Source organism: Ambystoma mexicanum, chromosome 7q, assembly GCF_040938575.1.
Source record: "Ambystoma mexicanum isolate Mex_15411 chromosome 7q, UKY_AmexF1_1, whole genome shotgun sequence".
In the NCBI taxonomy this organism is placed as follows: Eukaryota; Metazoa; Chordata; class Amphibia; order Caudata; family Ambystomatidae; genus Ambystoma; species Ambystoma mexicanum.
In genome coordinates, this window is record NC_090941.1 from 724,320,257 (window position 1) to 724,347,989 (window position 27,733).

Genomic DNA, 27,733 nt, shown 5'->3' on the forward strand with positions numbered 1-27,733 from the left:
TTTTAAACCTTCTTCGCACTCTTTTTACAGAGGCGCAATGACTCCCAGGAAGTCTTAGTTAAGCTGGACCTCTCTTTCGAAGTGGGATGCTCCTTATGGACTGGTCAAGACCTAGGCGGCATGCTACTTAAAGGTCTTCAAATGCATATAATGAAAAATGTTGCACTGCTCCAGACAATTGGGCACCAAACCAGACTTCCGGCAAGCCTTGCAGGGCTTGAAGTGCAAGGCCTTTGAATGGGACAAGAAACCGTTCTAAATCAGCAAAAGAAATGGCATGTTAAGTTGTATTCTTACTGTGCAGAGAAAGGGAACTGAGATCATGGGGCACAGACAGTGCCATGTATACTAAACAAGATGTCACATCCAGAGGCATGGCCACCAACTAGGCAAGCAGAGACACTGTGCGCTTCTTAGTGCCTTGCACCTAGAGGAGAGATCCCAAATGTGGAATTTGTGGGATGAAAGAATCCATTTGCATATATTATCACCAACATGTGAGTAGTAATTATTTGGCAGATAGTGTGAAACATTCCTCCAAAATAATGTTTTACCACAACGGATAGATGGATGGATGCATTGCGCTACACGCTACACTGTTTTTCTTTCAGGGGCAGTGCAAGAAAAAAGCTCTCAAGTCTACAGTTAATCCCCTCAATCACTCTGCGTTGCTGGAAACATCATACAGAAACTAGAAATATCCATGACTAAATGAGGGTTGTCTGATGCCACATGGTGCATATATAGCCTGCATAGTATAGTTGGAACGGGATTATACAATTAATGTGCCGTTTTTACTGTGACCCCCAACAAAGTCAACTTTTATTTCAACCCCCTTTTCATTCCATATATATGTGGGAGGATGGATATAGTATATAATACATGTAGGAGATATACCTCCCTCTGCATTTATATGATGTGAAAAGGGTTCAAAATAAAAAAGTTGACATTTTCAGTGGTCACAGTAAAAACAGCGCAGTAATCACATAGATCCGTTGGAACAACATATTTCCTAGTGCGGTTATTGCTACAGAATACTTACTTAACTAATCCAAATCTGCTAATCCTTTGTCTATCAATGGCATGTGAACAAGGTATCTTTCATCTTCATATAAGAACACACTTGGTTCTGGTGAACGAGTCTAAAAAACACAAAAAGGAGACCAAATTATTTATGAAGAAATCTTAAGCTTTTTGCACACTGAACAAACAATTTAGAAATTTCATATTACAGCACCGTCAAGCAACTTATCTCGTTGACATCAGGATAAGTAAGAAAAAAACCACACAACCTTAACTGTAAAAATAGAGTACATGTGTAAAGATCAGCAGAACCAATTAGCAAGAATTCATACAGGTCAGGGAAGATCTAATCAAGTAAACCATGAAGTTCCAGCCCCACCCCCCTATGTCAGGAAGTGGTTATATTCATCTACATTGCAGTCATTTACATTCCTCCTGATAAATGTAATGGCAAAAAGAAAAAAGAAAAGTGCTCTAGAAAAGAATTGAATCTTTTCTCTACTAAGTCAACTCAAGCTGGATAGGGGTTTGGTGGGAAGAGCACAATATTGAAGAGAGCTACATTCCACTGGGCTAACCAAAAGCAAAAGCTCTTGCGTATGCAATATAAAAACTGTGTGCCCTTTACGGATCCAGCCTGTATAGTGTCTCCACTTTATTGGAGGCATGAGGTAGCGGATAAACAGTCAACGATCTTCCACCTCAAATGTAAGTTGGAGACCACGTTCAGCAGGAAAGAGGATCTCACTCTCAAAGTAACCTTCTCTGTAAAGAAAAAGGCCAAGGAGATAGATGACAGAGCATGAAGATAACTCTTTTTGCTGGCAGGTGTTATAGCTACTAGGAAAACAACCTTCAAAGTTAGATACCCTTAAAGAACATGAATGGAGAGGCTCAAAGGGAGAACCCATCAGAAAAGTTAGTATCAAGTTAAGATCCCAAGCTGGAACCAGCTGCCTCTGAAGAAATCTGTTTGCCAAACCTTTAAAAACTGATTAGCCATAGTTAGCATGAAATACAAGTCATGTCCCAAAGTACTTTTAAACAGAGATTGAAACAAGGTCATTATTAAAAAGATTCACGTCTAAACCTGGTCAAGCCAAGCATAACACGAGCTATAAAATCTGAGACAATCACAAGGGGTCCAGGTCCCTCTCTCTGCACTATCTACCAAACTACCTCCACCTGCACCCATCAATGGCAATAGTAGCAAACATATGGGCAGAGAGTAGCACCTCCAGGACATCATCTGGCAAATTAGTCTCCATACCATGGTCTCTCAGCAGGCAAGCATGACAGCTCAGAGAGCGGTGCTTCAGATGGAGTACCCTTCCCTGACTGGGACAGGAGATACAGCTGCTGACGGTGGCGTTGAGTTGAGCAGACAGCCATCTCCAGAAGATCGGAGTACCAGGCCCTCTATGCCCAATCTGGGGAAATTAGAATCATGGTGGACTTGAAACTCCTCAAAATCCTGAGAACCTGTGGGAACGTGTAAATGAAACTAAAATTCCATTCCACTAGTAACACATCCCACAATGTTTCACTCAGAAGAAATGCACACTTCCTGTTGTCCTTAGTTGTGAACAGGTCTATGGGGGAGGTCCCCAAGAGGTCATACATTTCTATGAGGATGCCGAGCAAAGCTCCCACTTGGGGTGGATACCTGCTCAGGGAATCCACTACTGCATTCTCTGTCACGGCCACATGGGCTGCCGAAATTCACATGTTTTCTGTAGCCCACAGTGGCATTGTTTCCCTCCACAGGGACTGAGCCGACAACCACTCTCTTGTTGAGTGGTTTTCCATCTGTGTTATCTGTCATTATAAGTACTTTTCTGAAGGAAGAAAGGTCATCAGTGCAAGCCTGATCAGCTTTAGTTTCAACAGGTTTATGTGAAACCTGGACTTTACCAGGGACCAAAGCCCACTCCTCCCGAGAACCACCAGGTGAGCACCCAAGCCTTTCAAAGACGCATTCATTGAGACTGTGGCATCCAGCCATGACAGCCAGAATGTTTCATCCACCATTATTATGTCCCAACGGCTATGCAACAGGAAGTCCTGCGCAACCATTAGCAAAGGCCTGTCATGTCGCCAACAAGCTGGAACCATTGACTCCATTGGAGTGCTCTAATTCTCAATTGGGCCTTCGGTACCAGGAAAAAGCAGGATGGCTTGAGGCCTATTATGCAGGAAGGCTGAAGCGGGTAGGATGTGTGCATCCTGGAATATGTGAATCGTTCTCGATGCTGCTGGGGAGGGACATTCTCCACCAGAGTGTCCGGGACTGCCCTGATGAAGTGTAGCATCTGAAATGGCGTCTACTGTGGCTTCAGGGATTTTGTTAATTCAGGGAAATTGTGCTGTAGCTGACAAGTATTTCGCTTAACACTTGTTCTGGCAAATGGCTCCTGGTGAGACAGTCATCCAGATAAGGAAAAACCTTTATTTTCTCCATTGTGAGACTGGCTGCCAATACAGACGCCAACTTGGTGAAAATCCTTGTTGCGAAGGTCAGCACAAAAGGCAGGGCCTTTAACCGGTAATCTGCACAGGCACCCATGAACCACAGTAACATTGTGTGCTTCAGATGGATTGCCACTTGGAAATAAGTGCTCTGGAGGTCCAGTGACACCAACCAGGCCTTGCTCTGTCAATGTAACTATTATGAATGTGTCCTACCTCAGGAATTTGTTCTCCAACCCTTCCCTTTTCCGAAGACCTAACCAGCTCCATGGCTTATTTGACCAAATGAGAAGTCAGTTCTTCTAGGAGCAATGGGTCCAGGGCTTGAGGGGACTCCAACAATGGACGGTCAATGGAAGACAATATCCTGTTTTCCCCTCCTGCAGAACCCTTGTATCTGAAATTGTGGCTGGCCACTGAACTGGATATCCCAGCCCCTTTGATGAGTATCAATTACCCTTGAGATGGATGGGGATGCAGATTGTATTCATACATCAATAAATCAAAATGACTCGGGTAGTTTGCAAAAGGAGGTCTGTTTTAATGTCAATTATCTAAAACAGGGAGAACAACGAACATCAGCACTCGCTCGATCCTCTTACTCAGCGAATCTTACAAAAAACAGAGGATATATTAAGCAAAATCATCATGAGTGGCGTGTTAACCTGCGTCATTACCAAGGTCATCCTCTGTGGCAAACTACAAAAACCTATTGAAGGAAGTTATGGGCTCTAAGTGAATGTATAAGTATAAGTTCCACATCAGCATAGAACAGTGAAGGAAAGTGATAGGGTACTTAACATCAGGTGGGGCAACTAAACCCTTCCCTTAAAATGGCCATTATGAACGTCACTAAATACACAACGTCCCATTGGCTACACAAAATATAGGACTCTTAATTATGCGGTCCTCTATAATTGGTTGGCTTCTAACCCTTGTCAGTACTTTTCCACCTACGTCTAGAAGCTTGCAGACTGAACATCCAGGTGCTGGTGAGCCCGTCTTAACACTAGCTTCCCACCAATTAGCTAATCAATCCATCATCACTTCAATGGTCCAGTGTCAATTAGGGCTTTGAAGCATGGCCTTGAGTTTGTACTATGGTCTGATACATTTTAAGGAATGTTGGCACACTCTGCACTCGTGCGTAGGTGTGACCACCTCGTTCTTCCAACTTCATTCTTCCAGGTGACTGGAGACCATGGAGTCCAGCCTTTTATATATATATATGATATGATATAGCATTAATAACGCGCCTATACACAAGTGTTTCAAGGCGCGACGAGGAAAAGGGGGTGGGTGAAACAAGGGACGACAGACAACGATCCTACTAGGCCAGGTGTCATTCAGATCGCGCAAGTGCATGGGAGGGGGGAAGGGGAAAAGTGCGAGGGGGGAAGGGAAAGTGCAGTACAAGGGGTAATCGAATAAATAAGATAATAAAAACAGCTATATGGTGGCAAGCGCAAGGTAAGTGGTTTTAGTGTATTAAAATATTATTTTCTAATAGTCCTCTGACGTCTTTTGTTTTGATCAAGCCTTCTGGGCAGTAGTTTCCGTTCTTTCACACAAATTGTATCTAATGTCAGTTCACTCCAGTTTGATAAGACCTTGGCTTCTTGGCTCATCCAACTCCTTCCGCCGAGATTCATTTTGTAATTCAATTTGCTTTTTAACTGCGACACACTGAAATGAGACCTTCTTGCTAATGTCCAACACTGCTTATAAAGTGTAGTGGAAACATCCATCCTTTACTTATACATATATATATATATATATATATATATATATATATATATATATATATATATAGATAGGCGTTTGCCGCAATCTATTTACTATAAAGCTAGTCTCATGATTACTTCGTCTGCTTGCGTTTCTCTTGCATCTATACACGTTTAAACTTAAACTAGCTTAATATCGTCATCTGTTTCTATGGCATAATCTTTTTCACCTTGATCCCACGATGTCACTGATCCTTGATACTTTCTTGATACCTTATAGAATATCTGCATCTCTTCTACACAGACGTCAGCTCGATTCTGTGTGACGTCACCATTCATCTTTGCCATTTATCTGCTCTGTGTCTTCAGGAATCTCATTCAAAAGGCCATCATATTTTCTTGTATGCAGGTTTGGTTTTCTCAATGGGTACCTTGCCTCCCAGGTCTTCTTAGGTATCTGTACTTTCACTTGTACTGCACAGAGTCCATACTCTGCTCTTTGTCTGTTCAACTGCTCTGTGTATGTCTCATACTCTGGTTTCCAACAGACGGGTAATATGGGCGGGGCTGTTGGAGTAGGGGTACTTGCCTCCTCCTCTTCACTCCCCCCCCTCCCCCTCTGGGCAATTCATCAACCACTTTCTCATCATCCTTTACATCCAGGCACACTCTTCTGTAAAAGAGCTTCTTAGGGACCCATATCTTAATGACTCCCTTCAGGCACCCAGCTGATTTAACATGCTCATCTTTATTCCATGTCATGAGCATGCATTGTCCACTTGGACTGCAATAGATGCATCGTCCCACATACTTCTTATGGTTCTTTGGATAGAGGAACTTCGTTCCCTTAGGTGCATGAATACTGGCCTTCACAAAGTCTCTAATTTCTTCATCTGTCAGGTATCTGGCTTTCCATCCTGGCTCAACATTGATCGTGATCTTCATCCCTATGGCTTTCTCTGCGGTCTTCTTGCACTGTGAGATTATGATCTTGATCACACAGAATCCAGGCAACACCAACACTATCAGGGCTCCATGAAACTTGAACATGTCTGCCATCCATTGTGGAACCCAAGAAAATAGCGGTCCAAACCAGCTATCATCAGCAGTGTCTTCCACTTTGTCTATCATCTGGCCATGGAGTGTCGTCAGCATGTCTATGGCCTCTGTCAAGGTTTCACTCTCGTCATCATGAGAAGGTGTAAATGTGCAACATGATTCTCCAATCTTTGCACAAACACCTCCATCCATTGCTGTGATCATGTCCAGGACGTATGTATTCTGGAGAGTCATCAGTCTTATGGCTTTCATCTCTTCTCTGATTGCGTTGAATCCCTTTATTGTAGTGTTAATTGTCTGCAGCAATTCCCACCTGATTATCTGTAACCACTTGGTGTTTGCTCCAACCTGGATTCTCGGTATGAAGATCAATGTGAACACTGAAGAAGTCCGAGTAAACAGTCTGTGCTCATACGGGATAGAGTCAAAAGCTTCTATTGATTTGACTGAGAAATAGTTCTCTCTCTTCATCAGCTCCACAGATCTCTTCTTTGTCAGGTGAGTATCTGCTTTTGGAAAACTGTCAAAGCTCAGATAACTTTTTGGAATTGCTAATGCTGGAACATGGACATTCGTCAATGTGCATATTCATCCCCATTCTTTAGGTAACTTCATGTATGCCTTGGATCCACAAGCCCAATAGTGATCCATAATTACTGCTGTCCCAATGTTCATTCTTGGTGCTTCAAATATTCAACCACATTTCTGGTTCTCTCCCATTTTTCTTGTTCCATTATTTATGAAACACAGCTTTGCACTCTCTAAAGGCACTATATCTGCAAGGGTCCTCCTTTGTCTTCGACCCATGTCAGTAGCCTTGCAAGTTTTGGGCCATAAAGGCTTACAGAACATTTGTGCATTTTCAATCGTTGGCTGGTAGTGACACATTATTACCCAGTCTCTGCAGATCACCACACCTTCTTACCAGCCATCTGGTGATAGGACAGTTCCCCAAATCTGCATCTGGCCTCTGTTTGTCCATCTACGAATGTCTTCTGCAGACTTTGATGGAACTTTCAGTCTTTTATTCACTTCTCGTCTGATTCCAGTTCCTTTTAGTCTAGGCTTCTCCTATCTGATCACAAGATTCCTAGTCTGGGCTTTGTTCCTTGTCTTTATGTCTTGAATATAGGCATCTTCACCTGGATCTGTTCATTCAGTTGCCCATTTCCGAGAGGCTGTTCGACCCATGAACTGGCCTCTTGTACTACAGACTACTGAGGACTAAGGGCTGAGGATTCCACTGTTTCGCTGTGGCAAGTGACATATTCCAGTGGAGAAAGGAGAAAGGAGGTGCGTGTGCCTGTGGCTTTAACAAACTTCCACCTGACCAAGTCACCTGACCGGGTCACCAGGCACAAAAGGCCGCCTCTACCGCCCTTGCGGCGTTAAACCCTGAGGACTAAGGGCTGAGGATTCCACTGATTGGCTGTGGCGAGTGACATATTCCAGTGGAGAAAGGAGGTGCGTGTGCCTGTGGCTTTAACAAACTTCCATCTGACCAAGTCACCTGACCGGGTCACCAGGCACAAAAGGCCGCCTCTACCATCCTTGCGGCGTTAATCCCTGAGGACTAAGGGCTGAGGATTCCACTGTTTGGCGAGTGGCGCAGAGCAGATGATGGATCCATCTAACTTATCCTCATCTTTAAGGACTAGAGCGCAAGCTAAACGCATGGCAATTCAAGATGAGCTGCCCGCGAAAAGTGCACGCAAGAAACAGGGGAGCCAATACTTCTCCTGTCGATCAGCGTCGGAAAATATAGATCTCATTAAGGTCCATGTCAGTCATATGCGTGATGATGTATTTCATCCCCTGCCACACGAAGATTGTTTGGCCACGTCTCCAGATGTTGTACACACAGTTCCCGCCCACCTTGAATTAAGCCACCCAACGCCCGTGTCAAGTAGTCCGAATCAAGCTGAAGCTAAAAGTCAGCACTCGTCTCATAACGCAATTTGCCTGAACGGCCTGAACGACACGGTCGTTAATCAACTTATCATTGTTCAGGACTTACCAGTGGGGGCGGGTGAGCCGTGTTCCATCCTGGAGGCGGTCGGTGATCTCCGAGCATCTGGCCGATCGGAGCTTGCAGCGGAGGTGGAGCCGCAGGAGGTTCGGGAGGCGAGGTTGCTGTCCAAGGCCGTGAACGCTCCCGTTGCCGCTGGTGGGTGGAGCCAGTCGACGGAAGCAGAAGCAGTGGAGGGATGCAACGCCGTTGCTGGAGATGCAAAGGCAACAAAGCGCCTGTTGGACCTGGCAGAGGCTCGCCGCGTTAGCCACGTTGTAGCGGAATCTTCATGGGGATGGAATGATAAGCTCGACGGGAGACGTACAGCTGATCCTGAAGTCGAACATGAGGTAGGCGCTACAATTGAAAGTGGAAACACGTCCTTAACTAAAATGATAAATGTTGTTGAGGTTATGCCCCCATTCTTACCAACAATACTGACCCCGGAAGAAGCCCTAACATCGGTGCATGCTGATGCCTTGGTGTGCGAACTACAAATAGGCAGTGCACCGAGGGGTAGCGATGTTGGCCCTCCCACCTGTGACAAAAGAAACTCCTTATAGGTGGTCTCCTCGGTGCTACAAAACTTGATTAACCTAAATAAATCCTACTCAATTAAACAGACCGTGACATCCACCCCAGTGCAGGATGTGATGCCTAAAGCACCCCTGAAGAGGAATTGTGTTAATATTACCAATGTAAACCGAGACATATGGGGATCCGGCAACTATAAAAGACCTAAGGCGGCGGTTTCTGTATCCTTGGACGAGACAACATCGTCACATCACACTAATGTGGCAGACTCCCAGAAAAGATTGCCCTTGCATGGTAATGCAGTTTTTACACCTTGCATGCGACCCCAAATTCAAGAAAATAAGTCTACAACTAGTGAAGACTCGGTAAATGATTCTACTACAAGAGACTCGTCATTAATTGAACGCCCTTTTCCTAAAATCCGGCGGGAAAGGGCTTGGTACAGACGAGTACCCCGGGTCCCACAAGAGCGAGGAAGGGAGGGATGTGCAGCCCCCTGTGTTCACGTACCAGCCAATGAACTTTTAATAGCCCTAACATCTGCAATGGCTATTTCCTTAACTCCCTTCACTAAGTTGTACGAATCTTTAAATGAAAATGTGAAAGATGTTACAACTCTATTGTTATGTTATGTTATTTTGCATTTATATAGCGCCTTATATACCACTGGTATGGTCTGAAGGCGCTGGTAGGTTGAACGCCCTTGGGAACCGAAGTTCAGGTCAGTAGAGGGAGTCCAGAAGTGCGTGTGCGCACTAGGTATGTGTGCAGCTGGTGCGGAAATCGAGTGGTAGCTGCTTCTTAGCTGTAGGTGTGGTGGTTGAGAGGTCAGGATTATGTGTTCGCTCTGGTCGGTTTTACCCAGAACGAGTGTGGCTGCGTTAGGCCTGAGGAGAACGCCTGGCTGGGGGGGGGGGGGGTGCAACCAGCAATGATTACTTAGAGTGATGTGGAGTAAGCGGGAGATGTAGACATGAGAACAGTTATACCGAATGGTATCATAGTATCTCTGTGTTGTAGATGAGTGGTGGTGTAAGGGGGAGAGTAAGCGTGGGGTGTGGTATGATGTATGTTTTCAAGTGTTTCCATCATTCCAAAGCATATTAGGTATCGTCCGTTGCACATATTCGTCCGTTCCTCATACTCGTCCGCTTCACAGATTCGTCAGTCATTATCATCGTCTAGTCCGCACACTCGTCCAGTCCGCACACTCGTCCAGTCCGCACACTCGTCCAGTCCGCACACTCGTCCAGTCCGCACACTCTTGTATTTTATACTCGTCTAGTCTGGATACCGGCTCCAGATAGGGCACTCGTTCAGTCCACAATGGTCGTCCGGTCCATCCACTCATCGGAAAAGCCAACTACTCGTCTGCTCTGTCTGTTCATCCATTCCATACACTCATATGCTCTATGTTTTTTGTCCGCTCCATGGATTCATCTGTTAGGCACACTCGTCCGCACCACACATTTACCTGCTTCACCCAATCGTCTGCTCCATATATACATCCGCATCCGACACTCGTTCGTTCCATATACACATCCGTTCCATACGCCCATCCACGCTACACGTTTACTTTTTCGCTCTCCTTATTCATCCGCTCTCCACACTCCTTCGCTTCGCACTAATCTGCTCTCCACACTCGTCCCTTCTCCACGCTCCTCAGCTCTCTTCTGGTCCCCACGCTCGACTGCTCTCCGTACTCAACCACTCTCATCTGCTCTCCACACTCATCCGCTCTCCACACTCATCGGCCATCCGCTCTCCACTCTCATCCGCTCTCCACTCTCATCCACCATCAGCTCTCTTTTCTCATCCGCCATCTGCTCTCCACACTCACCCGCTCTCCGCACTCATCCGCTCCCCGCACTCGGCCGCTCCCCGCACTCGGCCGCTCCCCGCACTCGGCCGCTCTCCACCCTCATCCGCTCTCCACCCTCATCCGCTCTCCACCCTCATCCGCTCTCCACCCTCATCCGCTCTCCACCCTCATCCGCTCTCCACCCTCATCCGCTCTCCACCCTCATCCGCTTTCCACAACTCATCCGCTTTCCATAACTCATCTGCTCTCCAGTCTTAACCGCACGCTTCCGTTTAGTGTATTTGTCTGTTCTGTACGCTTCATCCATTCTAACTGTTTCATTTATGTCAATCGCTGTATTCCCTTCTCATTCATCGGTTCAGATCTCCAAGTTTCTCAATGATTTATTCCTATTTTCTGTTTCACTGTTTTGATCTACTTTACTCGTTTAGGCCTGTTTTGTGTTTCTAGTTTACATTCGAGTTTATTTAGCTGTCATTTCTCGCTTCATGTAGTTTGATGGGTCGGTATTATTGTGATGATGCTAGATTGGTTTTATGGGAAGAGCCAGGTTTTCAGTAGTTTGCGGAAGGACGTTATGTCCTCAGTTAGGCGGATGGGGGGTGGGAGTGAGTTCCACAGGGTTGGTGCCAGGGCAGAGAATGATGATCCGCCTAGCCTGAATGAGTTTGTCTTGGGAATTACTAGGTGGCCGGCTGAGCTAGATCTTAGTGTGCGAGTGGGATGATAAGGTATTAGTTTGTCTTGAAGATATTGCGGTCCAATTTTATGCAGTGCTCGATGGGAGAGGCATAAGGTTTTGAAAGCTACCCTATGGGCTACTGGAAGCCAGTGCAGTGTTTTAAGGGCTGGGGATATGTGGTCTCTTGGATTGAGCGCAAGTAGCATTTTGGCCGCTGCGTTTTGTGCTCCTTGGAGTTTATTCAGTTGGTAGGCATGGATTCCGAGGTATAGGGGGTTTCCGTAGTTCAGTCTGGATATAACAATTGATTGGACAGCGGAGACTCTGTTGGGAAATGAGAGGTATGGAAAGACGCGCCTAAGGTTTTTAAGGTGGTAGTGGCAGGACTTTGAGACATTGTTGACTTGGCGCGAGAGTGTTAGGTCGGAGTCTAGGGTGCATCCGAGATTTTTTACTGTTTTGGAGGGTGTAGGTGAGCATCCCATGGCGGGTGGCCAGGGTAGTGGGTGCGGAAGAAGGTCGGAGTTGCCGCAAACCATGATTTCTGTTTTGGAGGGGTTTAAGAAGAGGTGGCTTTGGGTCATCCAGCGCTCTATGTTTACAAGGCAGGATGCCAGGTCAGGTTGGGAGTTGGGTTTCGAGTTCAGGAATTTTAGAATTAGTTGAGTGTCGTCGGCGTAGTTGTAACATAGGATGTTGTGTGAACGGATTATTGGTGGGAGGGTGGTCAGGTAGAAGTTGAACAGGAGGGCGGATAGACATGCTCCTTGAGGGACTCCCGTGTCGACTGGTCGAGCTTGGGAGGTAAAGCTGGAGAGTGTTGTTATTTGGTGCCTGTCTTTGAGGAATGAAGCTATCCATTTAAGAGCGGTTCCACGAATTCCTAGGGAGTGGAGGCGGTCTAGGAGGATTGAGTGATTGATCGTGTCAAAGGCAGCGGATAGGTCGAGAAGGATTAGAGAGGCACATCCTGCGGAGTCTGCTGTCATTTTAAGGTCGTCCCAGATCGAGGTTATGGTTGTTTCGGTTCCGTGCCGAGTTCTGAAACCTGATTGGGCGGGGTCAAGGAGATTGTTGGCTTCGACAAAGGCGTTTAGTTGGGAGTAGGCGGTTCGGTCAATGAGTTTGGCAAGGAATCTGGTGTTTGAGATTGGGCGGTAGTTTTTGGGCTCGAGAGGGTCGAGTGAGGGTTTTTTAATTAGAGGTTTGACTTGTACCATTTTGAATGCTTCGGGAAAAATACCAGAGGAAAGGGAGGCATTTATGATAGATCTTGCGTGTTCTCCAGCACTGGTAGAAGCCAAGATTTCTTTAAGGGTTGTGGCTGGGCAGGGGTCCAGAGGGGATCCAGATGGTTTGCGGGCTGATAGAAGTTTGAGAAATTGTTCTGGTGATATTGGACTAAAGGATTCGAACGTTGGTTGAGTAGAGGTTGCATTTGACGGGCTGGATGGTATGGGAGGGGGATTGTTAATTGGTTGTATGAGAGCCAGTTTGGTGTTTAGAGTTTTTGTCCTTTCAATGGCTGTGGTGTAAAAGTGGAGGGAGAGTGAGTCACACAGTGATTGTGACGGGGTCGGGACGGTTGTATTACAGGTTGGGTTGGTGAATTCGGAGATGATTTTGTGGAGTTCTTTGCTTGGGTTTTTGCAGTTTAGGATTCGGGTGTTGTAGTGGGCTTTTTTAGCTTTCTGGATTTCAGACTTGTAACGGTACAAGTGTCGGGCCAAGGTGGTCCTGCTCTCGAGGGTTTTCTCTTTTTGCCAATTGCGTTCTAGGTATTTGTAGTGTCGTTTACTGGTCTTCAGCTCAGGAGTGAACCATCTGGGGAACGGGCCACGGCGGGTTGATGGTTTGCATGGAGGGGTGAGTCGCATCAGAGATGTGTTGAGCCATGAGTCAAAGGCCTCAGGTGTTAGTTGGTTGTTAGGGTGGCAGGTAGGTGGTGGAGACTGGAGGAGTGCCTCGGCTAGGTCCGGGGTGATTATTAGTTTTTTCCAGCATTTTAGTAGGTTAGGAGGTTCAGATGCGGGTACAGGTAGGGGGCCGGGTCCCGGGATGGCAAACGAGAGAATGGAGTGGTCGGACCAGATGATAGGAGTGGGGGGCTTTAACCGAATCTGGTTGTTGGAGCTAAAGATGGCGTTGAGAGTGTGTCCTTTAAAATGAGTCGGTCCGTTTATGTGGGGTTGGAGATTAATTGCATGTAGACCGTCAATCAGGGCGTGTGTCATAGGATTGGTGGGTATGTCGAGCCATATGTTGAAGTCTCCGAGAAGGGTGAGGTTGGGATGGTTTATTTGGAGGGTGGCAATAGAGTCGCAAAGGTTGTTTGTGAAATGTCTATCGTAGCCAGGGGGCCTGTAGATTATTAGGAAGGTGTGTGAGAGCGACGGGGAGAGGGATAGTTTAACGAGGAGGGATTCACAGGATGGAATGGAGGGTTGGTTGTCCATGATTGAGGCGCGGAAGAGAGATTTGAAGACAAATGCTACCCCCCCTCCTCTGGACGGACGGTTCAGTGGGATAAGGCAGTAGTTGGGCGGAAAGGCTTCATTTGCGATTGGGCTGAAGTCATCAGAGAACCAGGTTTCGGTGATGAAAACTAGGTCTGGTTTGACGGAGGCGAGGAGGTCAAAGATGCAGTGTCTGTTTTTTGCTACAGAGCGGGCGTTAAATGGGATACAGTTCACATCGGCAGGGAAGGTTGGTTTTGGTGCTGGAGCGGGATTGGGCGGAGGGGGAGAGAGTGGAGGGAGAGGGGTAGGGTTGGTGATGCTAGGGAAAAAAGGGCGAGCCGGGAGTTTTGCTGGCTTACGGCGGGGTTGGGTGGATGTGTGTTGTGGGATGATCGGGTTTGGGGAGGGGGATTTGAGAAAGGGGGAGGGCGGTTGGAAGTTTCGGTTGCGGTTGAGGAGAAATCGAGGGAAAGGCCACGGGGGAGGAGGGAGAATGTGGGAGAGAGGTGGTGGGTTGAGACAAGGGAGGCGAGGAGAGCAGAGAGGTTGAGGGGGACCAGGAACGCTTCCTCTTTAGTTTCTTTGCTGCGATTGGTGTGAGAGAGAGGGTAGGAGGGTCAGAGGGGGAGACGGAGGCAGCTTCGGTTCTCGCTAGGGCTAGGCGCACAGTTTTTAGGGAGGGGAAAGGGTGCAGTCGGGGAGGGAAGGTGGCAGGGGTATGATGGCAAGGCGGGGGGTGGGTGACTGCAGGGTGGGGTGTGGTAGTGGGGGGAGCGGGCATGGGCAGTGCTGGCAGGTCGGCAGTGGGGTTCAGGAGATGAGCGGTCTTGGGGTGGGTGGCACCCCATCGTGCCCCCCTGGCTTGGTGTTTAGTGAGGGTGCTGGCAGGGATTGCGGAGGATGGTGGGTTTTCTTGGGAGGAGGGGGAAGGAGGGCAGATCGGAGAGTGGAGGGGGTCCATGGGAGTCGTTTCTGACGGGCACTGGTGGAGTTGGTGCGCTCATGATTTGTGTGAGCTTTGGGTTGATTTAGGAGGGATTTCTGATTGTGGTTCTAGGGTCGGTGACTCACACTTATAGGTACACTTCTGGGCTCAACTAGTCAAGGACTAATTGGTGCTTCTAAGCAATTGGGTATACTTCTAAGTGCAACTTGGTACGGTTCTAAATGCAATTGGGTACACTTTCTAAATGCAGTTGGGTATACTACTGAGTTGAGCAACTTTTCAGAGAGGCTATTGGGTGCAATTTTTAAATGCAATTGGGTACACTTCTAAATGTTGGTGGGAACAATTCTAAATTCAACTTTCTCAGAGAGGGTGCAGGGTACAGTTCTAGAATGCAGGTTGGAACAGTTCTTAATTCGACTTTCTCAGCGAGGCAATTGGGCGCAGCTTCTAACTAAAATGGAATATTTCTAATGCAGGTGGGAACAATTCTGAATTTATCTTTCACAGAGAGGCTATTGGGTGCAACTTTCAAGTGCCACTGGGTACACTTCTAAAATGCTGTTGGGTACATTTCTAAATGCAGATGGGAACAGTTCTAAATTCAACTTTCAGAGAAACTAATGGGTGCAGCTTCTAAATGCAATTGGGTACACTTCTAAAATACCATTGGATACACTTCTAATTGCAAGAGGGAACAATTCTAATTTCAACTTTCTCAGAGAGGGTGCAGGGTACAGTTCTAGATGCGAGTGGGAGCAGTTCTTAGTTCAACTTTCTCAGAGAGGCTATTGGGCGTAGCTTCTAAATAAGATTGGGTATACTTCTAATGCAGGCGGTAACAGATCTAAATTCAACTTTCACAGAGAGGCTATCCGGCACAGCCTCCAAATGCAACTGAGTACACTTCTAAATGCAATTGGGTACACTTCTAAATGCGGGTGGGAACATTTCTAATGCAGGTGGGAACAGATCTAAATTCAACTTTCGTAGAGAGGCTATTGGGCGCAGCTTCTAAATGCATTTGGGTACACTTCTAAATGCCGTTGGGTACACTTCTACATGCAAGAGGAAACAATTCTAATTCAACTTTCTCAGAGAGGCTATCCGGCGCAGCCTCCAAATGCAACGGAGTACACTTCTAAATGCAATTGGGTACACTTCTAAATGCGGGTGGGAACAATTCTAATGCAGGTGGGAACAGATCTAAATTCAACTTTCACAGAGAGGCTATCCGGCGCAGCCTCCAAATGCAACCGAGTACACTTCTAAATGCAATTGGGTACACTTCTAAATGCGGGTGGGAACATTTCTAATGCAGGTGGGAACAGATCTAAATTCAACTTTCACAGAGAGGCTATCCGGCGCAGCCTCCAAATGCAACTGAGCCAAAATAACAATAGGTAATACGTAGCAGGCTCGGAAGGCCAGTTTCAAACGATGTTACAGAAAAAATACGAACACTGAGGGTACTTGTCAAGCAAATAGTATGGTACCCAACCAGGCATGGATAAATGTGTCATAAGTTTTACTCTCTGTTTACAGTCCAGAGATGATACATCTCTGGACTGTAAACAGAGAGTAAACTGGCCTTCAGAGCCTGCTACGTATTCCCTATTTGTTGTTTTGTACATTGGAAGTGACAATTTCTGTATTTTTGGACCAATCTATTTAATTGGATGTTTTAAATTTTACGATTTTTTTCGTTATTAAAATTTGATACTGACTTTTTAAACTTTCACTGGTCCCTCCTAGTGTTTTACTAAGAGTGTTAATGCTTGACACCTCTAGTACCTGCTTTATAACTTTGTCTCCTTATACATTGACTACTATCCTCCTGGATATAGACAAAGTATACACTGCCAATTGTGATTAGACAGTAGTATACCAGGTTTCCTCTCCTTGTAAGTAGCTGAATAATGAGACACCAATCGAGTACTTTTAAGCACCCGAAAGTCCCCATTAGCCGTGTGCTTTATCACAGCGGCACCTGTATATCTCTGTCCATTATTTTGATCGATCCTTGAAGAACCGTCAATGAAAACAATCTCTCCCCTTGCTAATGCGTTCTCCTTTATTTTAGGGGTTTCATCATAGAACTCTTCATAGTTTGCACAATCGTGTTCAGGCTCTCCTTCTGTTATTGGCTCAGCTATAAACTTGGCAGGATTCACTATTTTACATTGGACTATTTTAATCGCTGGATTCGATACGACTACCTCATTGGCAGAAGCCCTTTGAGATGTCAATGTGCCCTTTGGCTTCTGTAAAATAGCAAATAATGTATGCTCAACGAATAACGTCATGGAACATCCCGTCACTATGCTTGCAGCCTTCTCTATGGCGAACGCGGCGGCTGCTAAACTTTGTTCGCACGGAAAATGACCTCTCATTACTGGGTCTAAGATTCCACTGTAATATGCAATGGGCTTGTACCCCAACATGGTTCTCTGCGCCAGTACTGCTGTCATAACAGTACCGTGTTTATGTGAGAACAAAAAGAATTCCTCAGAATAATTAGGAATCCCTAAAACGAGCTGTGCAAATTGCTTTTTTTAATTCGTCGCACCCTTCTTCCATTTCCTCAGTCCACAAGATTTTTTCCAGCATTGCCTGTGCTTTCTTTAAGGCCTGCAACAAAGGTCTTATATACGAGCTGTAGTCAAAGACCCCTGCCCTGACGTAATTACATAATGCCAAAAATCTCTGTATGTGTTTTATCGTGTGTGGCTTTGCAATTTTCAAAATAGCCTCAGCTCTTTTAGGTTTAACCTTCTTTCCTTCATGCAAAATCAACTGGCCTATGTATAGCACTTCTTGTTGACAATATTCTAACTTTTCTTTGTCAACTTTATATCCTTTGTCAGTGAATATAATCATCAGCTGAACAGAATCGCGTCTGCACTCTTCCTCTGTGGTGCTGCAAACTAAAATGTCGTCTACGTATTGCAACAGAACACTTTCTAAAGTGATATTGCTTAAGTCCATCTGAAGGACTCTATTGAAAATCGATGGGGACTCACAATACCCTTGTGGTAAACTGGTAATTTTCAGACGTGTTTGTCTAAAGGTAAATTACGTCAGATCCTGCGAGTCTTTGTGCAATGGGATTGAGCAAAACATGTTTTTTCAGTCACTCAACGTGAAACATTGTGCTTCAACAGGTATATTACCTAAGATTGTAGACGGGTTAGGAAGGAACAAGTTACTTACCTGTAACTGTTATTCTCCAGCATGGGTCTGGCATGGATTCACATGCTCATGAATATTCCCCTTTGTCAGGCTGGGAATCCTCGGTAAAGAAAAAATCTGTTTCAGTTTCGTTTCTGAACTGTCTTTCTACTAATAACCAATCACTGGTCTCTGAGTCATACTGCCCAAGCCAATGACTGCCCTCTACCTAAGCCCCTCCTCTGGCAGCCATCTACAGATTTGGTAGCACGTAAAGTGGCAGTAGGATCAAGAGAAGAGCCGCAGAGGGGTTGGAGGGAGGGTTCGCATGTGAAACCATGCCAGACCCATGCTGGAGAACAACAGTTACAGGTAAGTAACTTGTTCCTTCCCCAGCATGGCGTCTGGCATGGATTCACATGCTCATGAATACAAGAATACATAGCAGTACACGCATGCACAACCACGGGAGGTGGCAGGGCTCAACATTAAGCATTTCAACAACTCAACATTAAGCATCTGTTACCTCCTCACCAGGCTCACCTTCAAGCGAACAGGTTGTGCAGGACTGCCTGGCCGACTCTGGACTCCTCCCTGGAATCCCAGTCGACGCAGTAGAATCTCGTGAAGGTGTGAGTCGAACTCCACGTAGCAGCCCTGCAGATGTCCAGCAGGGGCACATCAGATAGGAATGCCGTAGTAGCAGCGATTGCTCTGGTTGAATGGGCTCTCGGACAGCCGGGCAATGGTCGGTTTGCCAACCGGTGACAGTGCATGATGCAGCCGGGGAGCCATCTGGAAATGGAAGCCTACGAGAGGGCCTTCCCTTGGTTCACAGGGCCAAAGTTCACAAACAGCTGTGATGTCTTCCGAAAACTCTTTGTGCGGTCCTGTTAGGCAGAAACCTGTGCAGTTCCCTTTGGGAACACTGCAAAAGATTTAGGACTACATGTGTTAGCAGTAAACCCACTTGGTAGCAGTCTGTACGACCCAGATTTACCTGGTAGCTGTGGCTGAGCAGTCAGACTTCCCTCAAGAAGAGTTAGGCAGTATGCAAAGTATACACAATAGGCACCCAGACACAATAGCACAAGCAAACACTGACCAGAGCTTTGGTATCAACGTATATAATTATTTATTTAAAAACACACTGTTTGAAACACTCCAGCACTCTTATTATAAAACACTCTAAACACAGTTACTATTATGATATACACAACCCTTATTCCTTATCAGCCAAGTCTTAGTTAACACCACTTATTTCCAGACAGAGGTGAGCGCTTAACTATAGATGGCACTCCAATAAGTTCATGAAAAAAGGGAGGGAAAATGGCAGAATATGTGAAGATACACCACTCTAAGATTTAGGAACACTTTTAGCAAGGCAGAAGAGCAAAAGTTACTGGTGAGCCAAAGCCCATAGGCTGGGCCCACTTTTAGAGAGAGCAGAGCACAAATGCGCCCAAGATCACATAGTTACACTAGGCTTTGAAAGTCTTGCAGAGAGTTCGAAAAGAGTTTAGAGAGGCTCAGAAAAGTTTAGCCAGGGTGTTCCAGGCTAACCCAGGTTCGAAAGCCGGGGGCTAAATCTACCCCGTACAGTCGGTGGCAAGGGAAGCCAGGCGGAACACGGTACCTTAAGTGGGAAGGATCCTCCAGCGGTGGCAGTTGTTCCTGGCAGCGGGTGCAAGTCTCGGCGTCGTCCAGAGGAAGAGAAGATCTCGACTTGGAGGAAAGATGAAGGTCGTTGCACTGCCAGGGAAGAAACCAGCCGCAGAGTTTTCCGGTTAAAGGTATTACCCTTTATTTTGCGGTCGTGGTAAAACGTGGTATTCCGGTTGCCGGGGTGCTTGGTACAGGCAAGGCGGCCACGAGATGTGTCGGGAAGGCAAAAAGAGGGTGAAACTGGTTATCCCCACCAGTCAAAGGAAGAAGACTCTCTGGCGGGAGATCTCCTCTGTCGTTGGGAAAAGTGGTGAGACGGTTCAGCAGGGCTCCACCGGTGGTGTCGTCGTAGCAGGTCGGCTCAGCTTCTCCCTCGTCAGATTCTTAGGTCCTGTGGCGACTTCTGAAGTTCCAGTCCCCAAAGCCCTGCTTTTATGCAGAAAACCCCCATTCACTCAGCCGAGCTGTCACTCTCAGGACGGAGTGCGACTTGAGTTGCCTAGGCAACTCAGTCCAGGGTGCCTAAATCCCCCTCCACCCCTCCTAAGTACCCCAGGCAGAGTGGCACTACTTTGGAGGCTTCTGTGGAGAAGCCCGCCAAAATAGTGGAACAAAGGGCTCGACTTGGGTTGGAGTCACAGAAGAGAACACAAACGCCATTTTAGAACCGAGTTCTGGCAGAAAAATACCAACCGGAGAATTAATAATAAATAAATAAACCAGCCGTATGTTCGAGGCTATCGGAATGAAATAAATAAAGATAGTAGCCTCGAACAATGGGAAAATCCCATAGAGAAATATTCGCGGTTGAATATAAAAAGTAGTATCCACTGCCACCAGCCAAAACTCGATCAGGGGGGACGGAGACGTGCCCCCTCGACTAACAGACCCCGGGGCAATCGAATTGCCCCGGCCGGTACGTCCACAATATGATGGTTTGTACTGGTTCTGTTCAGAATTCAAGACTAGTAAAGTCAATGGTGACTTTACATGCCCTGGGAGACAGTAGTCAGTCCCAGGATATGGAGTCTATACTGGGGGGTCACTATGACACCCCTGAGTTACTGCACTGAGGGTGTTGTGTAACACACATCACAAAAACACATGAAGCCCTATGGAGTAAAAGACCCCATAGCCCATTAAACACATCTAGAGTCAAAGGAACACACTCAAATCATGTCCAAGAGTGAGGGTAAAAGAGTCGCACTCTTGGCAGGAGAAAAAAATAACCCCCAAAAATCCAGCAAAGCTGCTGGGGGACTCATTAGGTTAGGAAATTCAGCCTAAACAGAGAATTCTCCCTAATAGGTCCACACAGAACTTCAGCGCTCTAGCCACATCCAGCGAGTGCAAAATCCTCTCAGCCGGCGACGAAGGCGACGGGAAGAAAACAGGTAACACCAAGGGCTCGTTGAGATGGAAGTCCGATGGCACTGTCGTGTGGAGGTGATGGCCACAAGAAACGCTGCCTTCCACGATAGGAACTTCAACAGTGCCGAATGCAGAGGCTCGAATGGCTGGCCCATGAGCCTGGTCAGCACCACATTGAGCCCCCACGCCGGGGCCGGAGTCTTCACCTGGCGGGAACGAGCAGAACAGTCCTTTCATGAATTCCTTCACCAGGCGATGGGACCACAGAGATGACCGCCCCAGAGTTCTGGTGTAGCAGGAGATCTTCGCCAGATGGATTTTGATGGAGACGTGCGCCAGCCTCGCCTTGGCCAGCGACAGCAATTACGGCAGCACTTGAGGGGCTGTAATCCGAAGAGGGTTGATATTCTGTGCACGTCCGCCGGGATATCGTACCCTCCGAACTCTAGTGCTGCAGGAGCCAGGCCTGCAGGTTCAACGATCCCGGGTCGTGATGGAGGATGGCGCCCCCTTCCCCCGAGAAGATCCGCCTCCGTCGGCAGTTTGACTGGGGGGGACGCTGACATGTCCAGAAGGTCCAGGAACCAGATCTGCCTCGGCCACGCAGGTGCTACGAGGATCATCCTGCACCGGGACCGTCTGAGTTGAATGATGAGTCGCAGCAGCAACGGCAACGGGTGGAACACATACAGGGACAGGCCGTCCCAGGGGAATGAGAATGCGTCGCCCATGCTCCCCGGCTGAGGAAACCTGCTGGCGAACCTGTGGCACTTGGTGTTCGTAGCCGTCATGAATAGATCGATCTGGGGATTGCCCCAACGTCGGAACAGGAGATCCACTTGATCCTGCCGAAGCTGCCACTCGTGGCAAGAGCGCAGCTCCCTGCTGAGCGAGTCGTCGATGGTGTTCTTTATTTCTGCCAGATGGAAGGGTACCAGGAGCATCCCGTGGGCAACGGCCCAGTGCCATAGATCCTGCGCTTCCTTGGATAGAGTTGGGGATCTGGTGCCCCCCTGCTTCCAGATGTAGAACATCGTGGTGGTGTTGTCGGTGAAGACCCTCACCACCTTGTCCTTGAGGGACGGGAGGAAGGCGACAGGAAGAAAACAGGTAACACCAAGGGCTTGTTGAGATGGAAATCCGATGGCACCTTGGGCATGAGGAGGGGTGCGTCCTCAGCACTACACTCGTCTCGCGGAATGTCAGAAATGAAGGTCTACATGAGAGGGCCTGGATCTCTCCCACTCGTCGTGCAGAGGTGATGGCCACAAGAAACGCTGTCTTCCACGATAGGAACTTCAAAGGCGCCAAATGCAGAGGCTCGAATGGCGGACCCATGAGCCTGGTCAGCACTACGTTGAGCTCCCACACCGGGGACAGAGCCTTCACTGGCGGGAACGGGCGGAACAGTCCTTTCATGAACTCCTTCACCAGGCGATGAGACCACAACGGCAACCGCCCCGGAGTTCTTGTGTAGCAGGAGATCGCCGCCAGATGGATTTTGATGGAGGCATGAGCCAGCCCCGCCTTGGCCAGCAACAGCAAGTACGGCAGCATTTGAGGTCCTGTCATCCGCAGAGGGTTGATCTTCTGTGCACGGCACCAGACTGTCATGATTCCTGCCCCTCGATTCCCCAGCCCTCCAAGATGTCCGGCTGGAGCCAGGCCACGATCACCTACATGGCCCTCAAGGGCCTCTCCATCCCTCCAAAGACCCACTTGGAGACAGACTTGGCGCTTGTGGCACCAGACTCACTCACTCCCATAGGATAACATTGGGGATTGGACTTGTAGTGCATTGATGGGGACAAGATGGATGCCCCCACATATTTCGGTTCCCAGAACTGCATGTGCAGTCTAGTCTTTTGGGTGTGGTTCAGTCCAGAGACACCTGGGATACCCAGAGACTATTTAAGCCATGCCCAGGCTGAGAAACATGCTTTGTGTTTTCTGCACCTGCAGCGTGACACTCACTGTGTTCGGATAGGTCTCCAGTAGGCCTGCATCTTTCTTCTTCGCTCAGCTCCTGCAAGAACAAGAACACCATTAGGAAGAGCCTTACCTTGTGGCGCTTCTGCCCATCATTCATCGCTCCTTCTGTTCTGCGGGCATCTTCGGCGGTGTATTCCCATCCCGGCATGGCGCTTCCTAAGGAAAAGGGAAAAGAACAGAAAAAAGGCATTAGTAAGCATTCAGCAAATCTTCGCTTATTTTTAATGACTGTATGAGCTTCAAACGCTTACCTGAATCCCAGCCGCTCTGGGGGAACTCTGTCTCCGGAACTTCTCATCCATCTGCAAGAGGGAAAAAGACACTCCAGGTTAGCGTGGAAACATCTAGAGGCGCCGCATACCGCGCATACTCACCGCATCTCTACTTCATAACCGGCATCCATGCTGAAAACGTTGCGGCACCTAAAAGACACAGAAAAATAACTCAGTTCAATACAGATACGAAAGGGTCGCATCGCGCTCTCACTCGCCTTCAGCGCTACTCATCTCAGCAGCACGTCGCCATGCCCAGACGCCGGCCATCATCTAAGGAAGGAAAGGAACGAAGTTAGAGAACTGTTCAAAAGACTCATTATACTTACCTGTCGGACTCTTGCCAGTGAAGTAACTAAGCAGCAACGAGCTTGCATCAATCAACGCGCCCCTGCGCTGAAAGCAGGGCGGAGAGCACACTTTCCAAGAAAACAAGGTGAGCTGTGGATCAAAGGGAAGGGTTGGACCCCGGGGAAGAAGGGGTTCAAGCACACAGAGACAATAGGGAGTTAAACTCTACCAATCCTGTGTTTCAGGCCCAGTCTCCAGCCAAGTAGACTCCAGGGAAGGATTCGAGGTCGTAAGAGGTCAGAACAGGCTGAGTGACGTCCCCGTGGATACCAGGTGAGCGTTACACAGACAGAGAAACTCTTCCATTTATGTCCATGGCACTTAAGAGTCGAGGCCGCCCTGGCCTTTGCAAGCACCTCCTTGCAGTCCGCCAGGATATCGTACCCTCCGAACTCTAGTGCTGCAGGAGCCAGGCCTGCAGGTTCAGCGATCCTGGGTCGTGATGTAGGATGGCGCCTCCTACCCTGGCGAGAAGATCAGCGTCCGTCGGCAGTTTGACTGGGGGGACGCTAACATGTCCAGAAGGTCTGGGAACCAGATCTGCCTCGGCCAAGCCGGTGCGACGAGGATCATCCTGCACTGGGAACGTCTGAGTTGATGGATGAGTCGCAGCAGCAATGGCAACGGTGGGAACGCATACAGGAACAGGCCGTCCCAGGGGAATGAGAATGCATCGCCCATGCTCCCCGGGTGGGGAAACCTGCTGGCGAACCTCCGGCACTTGGTGATTGCCCCATAGTCGGAAGAGGAGATCCACCTGATCCTGCCGAAGCTCCCACTCGTGGCAAGAGCGCAGATCCCTGCTGAGTGAGTCGGCAACGGTGTTCTATTTCTGCCAGATGGAAGGGTAGCAGGAACATCCCTTGGGCAACGGCCCGGTGCCACAGATCCTGCGCTTCCTTGGATAGGGCTGGGGATCTAATGCCCCTTGCTTCCAGTTGTAGAACATTGTGGTGGTGTTGTCGGTGAAGACCCTTACCACCTTGCCCTTGAGGGACGGAAGGAAAGACCTGAGGGGCCCAGAAGACGGCCTGGAGCTCCCGGACGTTGATGTGCAGGGACCTCTCCTCCGGGAGCCAAAGGCCTCTTGCGTGGAGATCTCCGGTGTGTTCTCCCCATCCCTCCAGGGAGGCGTCCGTCGTCACCGTTTCCTGATGCGCAGGGGTCAGGAAGTCCATGCCCGCCGCAAGATGCGTGCGGGTGCCCCACCACCGGATCGCTTGACGGAAAGTCTCGTTGAGGGAGATCTTGTCTTTGAAGTTGCCCGCCGCTTGCATCCAACGGGCGTCAATGAACTCCTGCAGTGGCCGCATCCGCAACCTGCACGGACGCACGAGGTAGGTGCACGATGACATCATGCCAAGCAGGGACTTGATGGACCTCAACCTGGCTACTTCCATGGTCAACAGCCGTTGTACATTGCCCAGGAAGGCCTTCGTCCTCTCCTCCGACGGTGGAGCCAACCATGCCACTGTGTCGAGTCTGGCTCCCAGGTACAGGGCGTCCTGCTACGGGACCAAGTGGGACTTCGCAAAGTTGATTGAGAATCCCAGTTCTGTGAGCAGGCGGACGGTCTTCTCTATGTGATCGACGGCGAGTTCTCTTGACTTTGCTCGGATGAGCTAATCGTCCAGGTAGGGGTATATGTGGATCCCCTGCAGGCGCAGCCGCGCCGCCACCGGTGCCAGGCACTTGGTGAAGACCCTTGGCGCTGACTTCAACCCGAAGGGCAGGGCCTTGAACTGGTAGTGCCGCCCTTGGACCACAAATCAGAGGAACTTTCGATGTCCTTTGTGTATGGGGATGTGAAAGTAGTCCAGCGACGACAGGAAGTCACCCTCCTCCAGTTGTCCCAGCACGTGCTGAAGGGTGACCATCCGAAACTTCTGGGACTTGATGTATTTGTTGAGGTGGCGAAGGTCTAGGATGGGCCATCAGCCGCCGGTCTTCTTTCGGACGAGGAAGTACCGCGAGTATACTCCAGAGCCCCGGAGCCTCTTCGGGACCAGTTCTATTGCACCCTTTTTTAGCATTGCTCGTACCTCCAGAAGCAGCTGTGGCACGTGGATTTCCTTCCTGGCCACAGGTGTTAACGGGGACACTTTTTTTCGAACTCCAGAGTGTGCCCGTGGGCCAGGGCATCTAGCACCCACCGGTCGGTGGAGATGGACTCCCACATGCTTACGAAATTCGCCAGCCGGCTTCCCACCGGGGTGCTCGGGTGGGAGCCCCACGTCACATTCTTGTTTCGCCGAGGCCTTGCCACCCTGGCCTCTTTGGTGATGACGACGATGACCTCCGGTCTTGCTGCGGCCTCTGTAGGCTTCCTGCGGTGAGGAGCGGCCCGCCTGGCGGTACGACGAGGAACTGCCACTGAATCCTTTGGAAGCATCTTGAGACTTGCCTCCGGAGGTCCGAAAGGACGGCCGTCGTTGATGGAGAGAACCCAAGGCCCATGCCGTCTTGGTGTCCACATTGACGGCCTGCAGTGACTCATCCACTGCCTTGCCTAACAGGTTGTTCCCTTCGAAGGGCATGTCCAGTACCCTGGTCTGCACGTCCTGACGGAAATCGGTGGCCCTGAGCCAACTGCGCCGGCGAAGGCACACGCTGTTGCCCATCTGGCGAAAGCAGGTGTCGGCGATGTCGTTGGCCACCGTGATAGCGTGGTCTGAAGCCACCTTGCCTTCCTGCAGGATTTCAAGAGCTTCCGCCCTCTTGTCGTCTGGGAGGAAGTCCAGGAGGGGAGCGATCTTGAACCACAGCTCCATGTCGTAGTGTGCCACGATCGCGAGAGAGTTGGCCACCTTGATGGTCGTGGCTGCCGAAGAGATGACCCGTCGTCCCATGGCATCCAGCTTCTTCCCCTCGCCGTCCGGTGGGGAGGTGGAAGTTGATGCCGTCGCCCCTGCTGACTTCTTCTTGGCCGCCGCGGAGACCACCGAATCTGGGGACGGCTGCGCCCTGAGGCACATAGGTGCGGAGTCTGGGACCCGGTACTTCTTCTCATACCGGTCCCTCTTCGCAGGGGCCGTGGACGGGTTCTTCAGCAGGGACAGTCCTTCGTCCCTTATGTTCAGTAATGGGACTGAGAGGACGGTCTTCCTCTTGGCCTCCAGTCGTTGGTAGAGGAACGCTTCCTTCTTCTGCTCTTCGGGGCATAGCTGGAAGAGCTCCGATGCCCTGGCGATCATGGCGTGAAAGGAGCCAATTTCATCGGGAGGGGAGGACCGGGCAGGGGGTGATGGGAGATCTGTCCCGTCGTCACCACCGTCGTCGTCGTCCATCCCCGTCGTCGCCATCTCTGTAGCCATCTCATCCCTCAGTGGAGGGGATGGAGGTGAAGGATGGAAGGGTGGGGGAGGATGGACTCTTCTCTGCTTGTTTGGAGGGCTCCCCGACGGCCCAGGCGCCGTTGGATCGTCCACCAGAGGCAAGGGTAGCCTCGTCCTTATCTCGGTTCACAGGGTTTGCAGTGCCAGCAAGATGTCATCCTGCCTGTCCTTCGGATGTTGCATTGGTTGCGACGGGAGCGCAGGAAGCGGCGTGGTGTCCTGTTCTTCGTCGAGTTGCCGCTCTTCGTCGCCTCCAAACTCACACTCCACGTCCGCCTCATCGGGATCCTTCCCGGGGGCCCTCTCCTCAAACTTCTTGTCCAGGGCTTCCTTGATGGCAGCCAGTTTGTCTTCGGAAGAGGTAACTGAGTCTGTTAGGACTACCTGCCCCCCTTTTCTCATCCCGCGGTTTCATGGGGGTCTTTTCGATAGGTAGGAAAGACAATTCCCTCCGGGATGGCAGGGAAACTCTAGGCCTGGAGGTCGTTTCCACTGGGGTCGCCTCCACAGGGTTCGCCAGGGCCGCCACGACTCCCTCAATCGAGGCCATAGCTGGGTGAACCTGGGCCTTCACGGCCTTGGGCGCGTCTGAGGCCTTCAGCGTGGGGGGAGGTTCACCGCCTCGCTCCCCCTTGGCTTTCTCCGTTGGGACCTGGTGGGGCTTTTCTCAAAGCTTACCTGGGTTCTCCGACTTCCTTTTCACCGAGCCAGAGCGGTGGCTCGTGGTTGACAGCGTCAGTGACATTGCACCCTGCCTGGCAGCCGAGGAGCCTGAACCAATGGCGGTCCCGGTGCCCGCGGACTTGCGGTGCTTTGCCTTTGGTTGGACTCCCATCGCCGGAGCGCC

At 49.3% G+C, this 27,733-nt stretch overlaps 1 protein-coding gene across 1 annotated transcript in view; it reads right to left on the minus strand.

Moving 5' to 3' along the window:
- The window catches only part of RNF17 (ring finger protein 17), a 3,777,565-nt gene that overhangs the window by 54,677 nt on the left and 3,695,155 nt on the right, over positions 1-27,733 (minus strand). Inside the window, exon 40 of the mRNA XM_069639339.1 lies at positions 1,043-1,142. Coding sequence (XP_069495440.1) covers positions 1,047-1,142 — 96 coding nt within the window. The 3' untranslated portion in view covers positions 1,043-1,046. The remainder of the gene's footprint in view (positions 1-1,042; positions 1,143-27,733) is intronic.